The sequence below is a fragment of the Ascidiella aspersa genome, chromosome 3 (assembly GCF_963924565.1).
Source record: "Ascidiella aspersa chromosome 3, kaAscAspe10.2, whole genome shotgun sequence".
Taxonomy (NCBI): Eukaryota; Metazoa; Chordata; class Ascidiacea; order Phlebobranchia; family Ascidiidae; genus Ascidiella; species Ascidiella aspersa.
In genome coordinates, this window is record NC_139449.1 from 27,734,967 (window position 1) to 27,747,281 (window position 12,315).

Here is a 12,315-nt window from a genome sequence, read left to right on the forward strand (position 1 = left end):
GCAGTTTAATTCTAACTGATAAAGGACGACTATGTTACACCGGCTATGTAAATCAAAGCGCAAAACCCCAAATTTGCGTGGTTAAAATTAAAACAACCTCTTCATCATTATATTACGTTATTGTCGGGTAGGTTCAATAAAGAGGCGGAAACACAGCCATACGGCCTCCAACGTATATAGCCCTTGTTGCACTACAAAGTGTAACAGATTACGCTTTATATGATTTAACACTGTTTTAAAAACGAGGAGATGAGCGATGAGTCTTACCTTCACGAAGGAGTCTAATGTCGCATTTCAACATCCTTCGAACACTTGTGCAACCATCATTGCTAAGAGAAATGTTTTATTCAAAATGTGTGTTTTTGCCCGCCGTTTAACGGAAATATAACAGCCCAAAGTTGTCGTATGGCATGATATGGCATGGTACGGCATGTAAACTCAATTTTTCGCGCTTTTCAAAAACATAAGGCCGAGATTTAGGCTATATAGGCCTACCTGCATAAAAGGGCGAGATTTACTTGTATGTTTGCGCACGAATTCAAGATTGGGTGTTTGTAAGTTAATTAGTTGTTTTATGGCGTCACGATATGACGTAACTTATGACGTAATCCCTTTAATTTAATAGGCTTTGTGAGTGTGACCCGTCGAAACTTTTGGCAATGCGGCCATTCTGCTATAAGGTTGGACATCGCTGGGCTAAACAAAGTAAAATAAATAAATGATTTTTTAATCTTGATCTTTTAAAATTAAAAATTGCTATGACGATTTTTAAGAGTCTTGCGACGTTTCAACCCTCTTTCGCTGATAGAAAGACACTATCGTTTTTTAAAACTAATCCACTAATTTGGTGATTACGGTTTAGAAATCCTCACTGTTACGAAAATACTTAGCATAAAAGTCTTAATTTTGCAAAAGTAACGACATTTTATTTTTGCGGTTACGAAAAAGCTGCGTGCAACGTCAAACCGTAACCCGTAAAAAATGGAAAATTGCTTACTGTTAAAACGAAGACACTAAACGCGATATTTTACAAATTCTGCCTGACTTTGCGATTTAGACAAACTTCAATAAATTTTTAACCTGAAAGTCTTTACTTGGAAAGTTGCACTAACATGGCGCTACACGTTCGATAAGAATAAATTTCATAACATTTGAAGAGTTTTTTGCGTTTACGAGTAGTTTACAGTATTGCAAAACATCAAAGGTGCTGGTCGTCTCTCGACACTTAATTTTTTTCCCTCGTGGATGTTACTGGTTCGATAGAGGTTTTACTATGTGTACCGGTAACAATATATTTTCAAATGGTCTAACACTTTTAATTATGCCTTAACGTTACACTTATACTTTGCTCTACACGTTTGGCAAATATAAATTTCATACCATGTGATATATGTTTTTTTTTTCGCTGTGATCAGAGAACATGTAATTTACATTGTAAAACAGAAAAGTTAATGATTGTTTCTTGGTTGTTGACCGCTGATGTCTAAAAGGGTTTAACTAAATTCTTTCCCACAATATCATCTTAAAATATAAGTAAACGGCATGTGTGGAAGCGGCATCTAATCAACTGTCGTTGGTGTAAACTTTTGATGAAGCCGCATGCGAATTTCAAAATAATATACACTATCCATTGCCCCCAGTGGCGTTTTCAGTGGGGGCGGGAGTTCTTACCACCCTTTTTGTAAGTAATATTATCGTTTTTGGTTCGTTTTTGTCATGGTTTAACAAACTGTTCGAAGCGGCGTGCTTTTTAAGTAATGGGGTCACGCGTCTTAATCTAATGCGAATCCAAAATAGAGCGCAAAAGGCCGTTTTCGTCTTTAGTTTGGTCGACCGTCAACGCTGGATAGATTTTCTCTTTGATTATTTTAATAGGTCAGTGGTTCTCAACCTTTTTTCTTTCGTGGCCCATTTACCTTGCAAAAAAATTCTGTGGTCCAATAGAATTTTTATGAAAGAAAAAACTTTAAAATAGGTTTAGAACAAAACACAGCAGAACATATTTCAAAACAGATTATTATTTTATCAACCGTGCATTAGTGAGATACTTGCGGCTGAACAATAAATTTACATTCCTTTTTAATTCCTCCCAAACGATTTTTCCTTTAAAATGAATTATAATGACACAAATAAAACTAAATCTAGCTTTTTAAATTGGTTTGTGGCCCACCTCAAATGCTCTTATGGCCCCCACTGGTTGATAAGCGCTGGTTTAGGTTGACTGATTAGCAAGTGTGTATTCGACAATTGACAACGCTAAGTCAAACCTTATTTCTTTTTTTTTGCTAAAAAACGTCAAGTTATACGCAGTATGTTTCTCGCTGTTCGGTTTCTGCGCTAATATCTGATGTAAGACCACGTGCTAAGTGTGCAATGGACACGACTTATTTCCCCTCAACCACAGCTTGTAATTAAGCTGACTTGGCACACAGCTCGGCACAGATGTTGCGCCAATCGTGGCATAATAACGGACTCCAGCCATACGACCAAGATAAGAACAACACCAACGTCAGAATAAAACACAATTCGGAATAAGACCAAAATAGGACTAATACCTATGGTATTAGTACCGTCTAAATCGTAATAAGTCCTAAATCCGTCGGAATAAGACCTAAAAGGTCAAAATCAGGCCTAAACAACACTTTAACTAACCCCAAACCCCACCCCTAAGTACACCACTAACTCCCCTAAAAGTTTCAACACTAACCCATTTTCTAACCCCACCCATTACCCACCATTAACCCCAAACAGGACAAAAAATCCGGTGCCGAAACAGCGGCGCCCTGACGGCGCCGGTCAGACTAGGGCGTCCAAACGTAGTCACCAAAACGGCCGATGCCAGACCGATGGCCCCCGATCGTCCCATACCCTCTACCTACAGGTTCGGGCGTTATTCTGGCCATTTAGGCCTTCTTCCGATGAATTTAGGCCTTATTCCGATGAACTTAGGTCTTATTCCGATGAAATTAGAACTTATTCCGATGAATTTAGGCCTTATTCCGTTGAATTTAGGCCTTATTCCGATGAATTTAGAACTTATTCCAAAGAATTTAGGCCTTATTCCAAAGAATTTAGGCCTTATTCCGTTGAATTTAGGCCTTATTCCGATGAATTTAGAACTAATTCTGATGAATTTAGGCCTTATTCCGACAGATTTAGGTCTTAGTCAGACGATTTTGATCGTATGCTGTACTGGATATTACTGCGTATTTGGCTTTATTATGTCGTTTGTCTTAATACTATGGTTTTATAGTTTTTTGGGCTTTATGCATTGTTGCTTTTTAGGTCTTATTGTGTGTTCCCATAATAACACCCGGTAAAAACGATCTTCGTTTAGTATTGCACGTGGTGAAAGGCTTGCTTGTAATTTAGCGCTAGTTCCGTTCATGGAACTGCGCTGCTGATAGTCGAATTATAGCGCTGCTGATAGTCGAATTATGTATGATTCTACCACAATTAAACACACATATTTTAAGGTCTTGGTTTTTTGCCTATAAAGTTAACTATTGCACACTGTGGTTTCGCAGCTGGCGCCTGACAGGATTGTCGACGACGCACGTGGTCGCTTTTGCTGGACGTATTTGGCTTTTTTTGGGTTTTTTCTATCACGTCTTGCAATCACCATTCTATGACGTCCCCTTATTGCCCCCCTATGGAAATTTTTTTGCGGGCGCCCCTGGCCGACAGGTGCTTGCTTTGCACAAATAAGTTTTATTCTTGGTGTCATATTTTACTATTTGTACTGCAGAGCTAAAACTGTTGTTAAAAACTGATTCTAGTTGATTAGAATTGTATTGTATATTTTCGAGCGCAACTATTCCTGGTTTACGCTGACTTCGTTTGCTAAGGTGGCGTGTTCCAACAGCTTAGCCTCATCAATGTAATAAACGAATCTGTGTTTTATTAAAATAACAGAACAGCAATCAACTTACAGAAATAGCGTAACGTCCGGGATGCAGTGCTAACGGTCCAGCATATTAGCTCCTAACAGTTACTTTAGTGGGTTTAAATCTCCTAGTGATGAGGACTGCCTTAAGTCACATCATAAAGTTTGGTTATAAAACTTAGAAATAGTAGCAACAAATTAGCTAGAAATAATGGCAACTAATCAAATGTTACTACAGTACACCTAAAATCATACAACTTGTTTAAACTCTGCAGTCAATTTTATTTGTGTTTAACAATAATGTGACTGCAAGTAGGTGCACCTTCACCATTCCAGATGTAGTTTAAAGTAGGATACAACACGAAAACCTCTGGCCTGATTTAATGTATAAAACATGGAACAGTATCTTGATATAGCTTTGTCTGTATGCGTTTATAAGCAGTTAAATTCAGGTTTGAAAAGCCAGGCACATTTATTATAGGCCTACCATGTCCTCTTTTAGGAGGATTTGTCCTCTTTTCTCAAGAAAAGTGAATGGTCCGAGGACGCTTAAAAATAATGTCCTCTTTTTTCGCATTTCAACTTAGTTGCTTCTACTTTTAACAAGACTTTTCGGCGAGACGTTGTATTTATTCCCAAAAAATTACTATAGCCATGAAACATGCTGAATTGCTGTTTTAAAAAGTTTTCCAACACATTGCCCTACCAGCACTATATTCTTGATTGTTATTGCAAACATTGCGCCGGAAAAATTTCAACCGAACCTCACATGTAAAAAGGCCTATTAATACAGCAAAGGTGTGAGTTTTGTAGGCCTTGCCTATCATCAGTGTTACTGTATAGGCTATGTTCTTATTTCTTACAGAAGCTTGCATAGTTAGTCTATAGAAGGGGTCGGCAACCTACGGCCCGCGGGCCGGATCCGACCCGCCGATGTAATTCATCCGGCCCGCGGCCTCTTTGACAAAATAGACACGAGTTCATTTCATATACTTTTTGACTGTCTAAGCTACGCAAGTGCGCAAACATTTTTTAACGTTTTAATACTGCATTTTTACCTAGATCAGCGCTTCTTTACAGTTGCGCCGTGGGAGACCGCCAAGTGCGTCACGAAAAACGTATTCAAAATGTTGGACATATGTTTTCAAACATGTTTTTATTTTCGGCAATGTAACATTATATTTTTCGGCTTTTATTTTCGGCAATGTAAAAAACTTGCAAGAAATGCCGGTATACCAAAAAAAAATCGCGCTCGCCAGGTCTGCCCAAACTTAAAAAAGGTTAACATACACGGAGCTGGATTAACTTTAAATGTTATCGCGTTATCTCATAGTAGTTTTATTACACTTTTCATTAGTAGTATTGGTTGACGGCGTGTGAACTCGAATTTTAAACCAAATAAACGCTTTTTTTCGTGCTTTGCGCCAACACTTTACTGATTTCTTAAATGCGATTAAACACCTTTTTAATTGCAAAAACGATCCGAGGCCCGGCTGATTCACAGTTGTCCAAACATGAAAATAGCACAATTCTTAGTTATTATTTTGTGCGTTTGGCAGAACGTCTTTCTGAGTTTGGTTTGGGCCCGCGACTAGAAAAAGGTTGCCGACCCCTGGTCTTTAGCATACATGTAGTTGTCAGCAGATTCTTTCAATTTTCTATAATATTCTTTAAATTTAGACAACCATAAAGCAAAATAAGCGGGTGACACGTCAGTTGTAGCCGCCGAAGCCACCATGGCATTTCATACAGTGAAGCACCATTATAGCTATAAATCAAACGACTGCACCTCTTTTACTAGCCGGCAAAAAATGTCCTCTTTTTGGGTGCTGAAAATATGGTAGCCCTAATTTATCACCAACTTTAGAATACGCAACAAAAATGCAAACAAAATTAAAAAAATAAAGGCTAGCAATATTGTCAATCAGTTGAAATTTGCAGCATTTTTAATACACACATTTGATGTATGCACTATACTTTTAATTAAGGCTTAGTCATATCAAACAATTTCTGGCACAGAGTCATGGAGATCATTGTAAGCTGGCTCATTGGCCTAACTCTACTGTCCGAAAGTCCTTAATAACAAAAATGACCCAATAAGTACAAAAGTTGTGTATTATAACGTAAAACTAGGCAAGACATTAATTTTTTCCTGTAGAACCAAAGCCACCATCACCCCTTTCGGTTTCTTGCAAAGTCTAAAAAAAAATTAACAAATGGTTTGCTTATGGGAGATTTGAGTAAAGAATGAGGCTTTTAGAAATAAGGAAGGTTAAATCATTTTTCATTACAGGATAGATAAAACTTACCAAGTTGCCATTTGGATGAGTGTCTACCAATCATCACTCACCAAAAATGTCTGTGGTAGGAGTTTTACCATGAACGCACATGTTTAATTTGTTGTTGAAGTTGCACAATGCACAAGCATTATTGTTAGCAATTAACAAAATTTTGGCCTTTTAGATTTGAGAGTAGAATTTGTCACAAATCAATAAAATTTAGTTCAACAGTCCTGATAACAACCAACTCTTGCTTAAAAATCACTTGGCAGTCAGGTGTAAATCAGCACTCTTGATAGGTTAAAAACTCAACCCCGCGATATTTCATTTGCATCTGACAACATTGGTAAAATATGAAATCTTCTAGTAATACATAGATACTCTATTTAAAATACAACTTTTTTTTTTCAAAAAATTACTTACATTAACTTCTGATAATGTCGGATGAAAGATTCTCTCACAAATAAGCTGGGCTATGCGGTCTCCTTTTTTCACTGCAAAAAAGTACACAACTGTACAACAAATGAAATAATGAAAGACACACACACATATGTACAACAAATGAAATAATGAAAGACACACACACATATGTACAACAAATGAAATAATGAAAGACACACACACATATGTACAACAAATGAAATAATGAAAGACACACACACATATGTACAACAAATGAAATAATGAAAGACACACACACATATGTACAACAAATGAAATACTATGTTAATTCAGTCATCCATTATATCTGTTTGGGAAAATTTCGGAGTTTTTTTAAGAAACACTATATTTTACTTTCTTTGTTAATATTAGGCAAAAATATTGGTTTAAACTTACTGATACCAAAACATCAGTAAGAGTTTAACAAAAATTAATATATATAATATTCTTCTTAACAAACGATTTAATTACCGAATTTGTCATTTGGTTTCATTTCTATGTTTAGCGTTTGGTTTATTTTGTTCAGAATCATGCAACATTATTATGCAATAAGATGTGTATAAATAAAAATGTACAATTACAAAGATATGGTAATTGCTGTGTCTTGGGTAAATAAAAATTAGCTTGAAAAATTTTTAGGATTTTAAAAAGTGACACACTTTTTAGATACTCGGTAGGATGAAAATAAAATGTGTCTCCCGGATTATACTATTAAAAATTACACTTAAAGTATTGCATAAACAATTCAAGATTTCATAGTCTTATATTTATTACTGGAAAAACTTAAAATTTCCAAACATTTGCCATGTTCAGTCCAACCTTCAAAGTCCTTATCGTTGAAATTAAACAATATAATGCCAACATTTCCTCGATAGTCTTGGTCAATGACTCCAGCTCCAACATCAATAAAATGCTTATGGGTCAATCCTGACCTAGGAGCTACCCGGCCATAGCAACCATCAGGCAATGCAATTTGAATGTCTGTTTTTGCTAAAACTTTTCCTTTGCTTGGAATGATATAATCATAGGCACTAAAATAAAATTAATTTGTTTAGTTAAGCAATAACCTTTTCCATATAAAATGTACTCAAAAAACAAACAAATAAATAAATAAACTAATTTGGTTTGTTAATTGCATTCCATTTTTACATTAAAATTTATTTGTCAGAGTTGTTTATTTCACTGTGGAAAGTATGGCAAACCCAACTAAGGATTTTTTTGTAACAGGCCAAATCTACAACACAAATTAAATTTAATATGCACCCTGATTGTTTTAAATTTTTATCATACTTATGTTTAGTAAACAATTAAAGCACTGGCGCTACACATTGTGAGGCTAACAATAAGGTTGTCAATTCCCATGTAAAGGCTTTGATTTTTTTCTTAGGCTAGACCATGCTGAAATGTGCAATATACCAATTCAGGTATGCACAATTTTCTTTTAACAAAAAAATCGGTTTGCAGTGCACCTGTTCCAGAATGCCTGACTGCATTACATAATTTGTAGCCGCCAAAGATTCACGCTAATATTTTTTCGGCTGAAATCCTACGCCAAAAACAACAATTTGTTTTGGTATATTCATAAGGCCAACGATGTTTCACGCCAAATGACGTCACTGGCGTGATTTGGGGCAAGCATTCCATGCCATAGATCTCTGACAGGAAGACACTGGAATGCAATCGGGATGGAATGCAGACTGGCCACCAATATGGTAAGTAGTCGGGGGTAGTTAAATGTGTGAATCAGCGTTTGGGTTCACCGTTCAGGAAGGTTATGTTGGCCAAGTATTATTATTATATTTATTGTCCAACATGTATATTTCTTCCTTACAATTTTAATATTGACGAATTATTTAGTTAAAAAGTGGTAGGATCTAAGACTAGAGCCGCCAACATGTGTAACGTTTTAAAATTTTGCACATAATGTATCTTCAAATTTGAGATAGACCGATATATCGATTTGCCAATAATATCGGCCGATATTTGGCTTCTACCGACCTAACGGTAAAAAAGAATCAGTATCGGTTGACAAAACTGTAAAAAATCGGGTATCGGTCCAAAAAAGTAATAAATATATATATATATACACGAGCCAACTCAAATTTTAGTTATTTAAACCCTATTTTAAATTGTGTTTTAACATTACCTGTACAAGTCAAAACCAGCAGCTAGCTTTGAACCTTTGCTTGGTGCGGTTGCGTGTTCAGATAATTTAGCAAATTTAAGAACAACGTTATCTTCCAGTTTAGCTCTCTTTGGAAATGGTACATTTTGCATTTCTTTCAGCGGTGAAACGCGCATTTCATTATAGAGTACGCTAGCCATTGTAATTTGAGCTTCGACAAATTTAAAAGTCCTAAAAATATACCGAGCACTTTTATTCGTAGAGTCTTTTACAGTTTTAGTGAGTGTAAAGGCCCGTTCACACTACAGCTGCACTGAGCTGAGCAAAGCGTAATTTGCATTTAAATTCTATTGTGGCGAGCGTTTCATGCTTTGCTAAACTCAAGCCCCGTGCAGCAGCTGCAGCTAGCTTAAAAATACGCTTTGGAGCGATTTTCACGCTTTGCTAAACTCAAGCCCAGTGCAGCTATAGAAACACATTACGTTTAGAGCGATTTTTACGCCCAGCGCAGCTCACTGCAGCTGAAGTGAAAACAATTTCACGCCCAGTGCAGCTGTAGTGTAAACGGGCCTTAAAAAAGTTGTTTTGCATGTTTTCCAATTTTGGCGGGGTTCTAATTTTGGTGGCATGTTTTTTTATTTGGGGAGTTATGTGTTACAATTCAGAAAATCACTTTTGTTGGCAAACGGGATGGGAAAATGTGCAAATGAATAATTAGCCTAAAAACTAAAACATATATTGCAAAAAATTTAAAAAATAACTTTTTCACCGTCGCAATTAAAAAAGGTTGTGTTCCAACTAAAAATTAATAAAGGTCCAACCCGTTATGGAAGACACTAAATTATTTGGCCTTTGCAACACAACTAAGGTTTCTTTAGGCAAAATATGTCGAGAACTTGTCGCCATGTCATCTCGTTTTTTTCCCGCTCTGTTTTTCCCGTATCACCTTGCTAAAATACAAGAACAAACCTTGGTCCCGTGTGGTCCAATTACCAACAGTCTTCCATACGCAAACCAACAACAAACCACTCACCACGAACCAGACAACAGCAACAACTAATACTTAAAAAATAATTGCTATTTGTCAGGCGCTAAACTCCGATTTTTTTTAAATCATTCCTGTTTTTTTGGTTATTGTGCCAAAAGCGTAGCCTACAATTGAAAATGACCTCGTACATTTTTCAAATTAAAAAAATAATTTTAGCACTAATTAAACAATATTTACACATTGCAGCCTATTAATGGCGTTCTTTCGTAACTTTGACATAGAGAGTGAGGTTACTTTGATACAAAATTAACGTTCTGTTCTATAAGACATAAATCGCCAAAATAAGAACTAAACAACAGTTTAAATCAAACCCCAACCCTATAACTTTATGACAAACTTCATTAACTTTTTTACTGTAAACCGAATTTCAATCACGCCCTTTAAACAATCCTAACCCCAAACAATGGTAAACAGTTTGGTACCAAAACAGCAGCATCTTGACGGCGCCGTTTAAACTGTGTCGCCCAAACGTCGATACCAGGAATATGGCGTATACAATTGTTCCATACCAGCCCCTGCGATTCTACAGTTTTTTAGGCCTTTCAGATCTTATTCTGAAGGGTATTGGACTTTTTTGTGTTCCCACATTTTTTTTATTTATTTATTTAATTTACGTTTAATTTCTATCTGCTTAACAATAACAAATATTTCAAAATTTAAATTCGCGTACTTTCCGTTATCGTGATTGGACAAAACAGAAAATATATTTTGTAGCAAAGTTAAGCAACTTTTTCTGCATCGGGCGCATTTCACAATTTCTAAAAGGATTGACGTTATCAAAAAAACGTGAATCTCCAATTACAAATAAACATACCGGTAATTTAACAGTTTATCAACGATTTTGTCATTCTTTTAACAACAGTGAAATATTCGACGTTCAGTTACTTTTATTATTAATGATAATAATATTGCTTCGGGTGCACCGCAGTGCGAGAGTAGAACCAACACATTCAAAACAACAATAAACAGTAAAGCAGAACTGTGAATTGGACCACTCGAAATTTGGTGACTGATTTGCAGGACCTTGGTCTTTTGTTCTCAGAACCAGAACCTTTTGCAAGAAACTAAAAATTTCACCAACATAGAACAGTTACCGTCCCCAAAATTATTTTGAAATGCGGAAGTATTTGACACTTGACTGGTGGGTGCCGGACATTATGCGAACAGTAAAACAAAACAAAAAACACCTGAAGATTTTTTGTCTGGTCACCTTTGCAGTTAAGGTCGTGTACGGTTTATATTCATAAGAAATAGAAGTAATAATTTTACTTTATTTCTTTTAAGATTTCACTGAGCTTTTTGCCTATTTAAATGTAAATCAAGGAGCAGAACCACTCTCCATGAAGAAGATAAATAAATAATTGGCACTTGGACCCTTTCGTGGGGTCGTCCACCAGGATAAAAAATAGGCGAATGATAACAGAATGAGAAGAACAAGAATAAAACAAAAAAAGAGCACGATTACTTGTATTAACGCAAATCGGCCGTTTACACTATTAAGGGGCTCACTTGTATGAATTTCACGGCATAGCATGTCAACGTATTTCATTCCCAGAACAAAAACAAAGATAGGGCACGTTTTTAAATGACGCTTAGAACGTTGTACGTTGCAACTGAACTCGACACGCCCGTTGTGCTATATTCGCACATCGCAAACATTACAGTGAAGAGGTGTCATACTGATGTACAGTTGATTGGCGAGTTGGTTATCAAGTCAGCCTTAACAGTTTGGTCCGGCCGAGAAATTCGTACACATTCTTTGCGCATATAACACTGTAGCCGTGTAGCAGATAAAGGTCCGAACCAGCGGTTTGCCAGTGATGCGCGCATACATTGCACTTATTATTGCAGCGGCAAGTCCCGGCAAGTCGGGAATTAATTTGAATCGCAGGAACACTGTGGGGATTCACAGCATCCAATTGGAATTAGCCGCGGGCCTTGAAGCTTCGAGTTGTAGTTTGACTTGGATTTTTGCAGCAAAAGGTTTGGGAGATGCACTTAAAGCGAAATTGTTACAAGATACAGGGGTGGATCATATATTTATAAACCAAAGAGGGAAAAATACCAAAAAAGGGAAAAATACGACACATTATAGGATGGATAATAAGGGATTAGTAAGTTTTAGGTTTACAACTTAAAGTTAGGACACGGTATCAATACGCTATTGGTGCATGCTTCAGAGAATTTTGGATTGATATCAAATTTAATGGGAAAATTACGATACTGTGCGTTAGGTTATGTCGGATAATATATCAGTGCCGACCCGACGTCGTATTTAAATTTCGTTTTTGTTCACGTTACTACAATGCCTGCTTCTACAGTCTGGTAAATGCATAATTACGCAAATCATTCTGAAGTCTTGGCATTTTTTACGAAAAAATGGAGCCATGTGAGGTAGCAGATTGGCGTTAAAGCGCTGGTTTTAAGAAACTTGAGACAAGATGTGCGGCGCAAATGGCACCTCAAAGTTGATTCAAATGTTGATTTCAAAATGCAAAAATAGCGCCGAGCCGCTTATATAACGAAAAAGAACAAC

At 36.5% G+C, this 12,315-nt stretch overlaps 1 protein-coding gene across 1 annotated transcript; it reads right to left on the reverse strand.

Moving 5' to 3' along the window:
- Positions 1-5,983: 5,983 nt before the first annotated feature.
- LOC146161301 (deoxyuridine 5'-triphosphate nucleotidohydrolase-like) lies at positions 5,984-9,169 on the reverse strand. The gene is made up of 4 exons (XM_083384305.1): positions 8,753-9,169; positions 7,426-7,637; positions 6,589-6,659; positions 5,984-6,084 (listed from the first exon to the last, which is right to left on the reverse strand). Exons 1-4 carry the CDS (start codon positions 8,929-8,931, stop codon positions 6,028-6,030), a joined length of 519 nt encoding a protein of 172 aa, XP_083240431.1. The 5' UTR covers positions 8,932-9,169; the 3' UTR covers positions 5,984-6,027.
- Between the last annotated feature and the right edge of the window lie 3,146 nt (positions 9,170-12,315).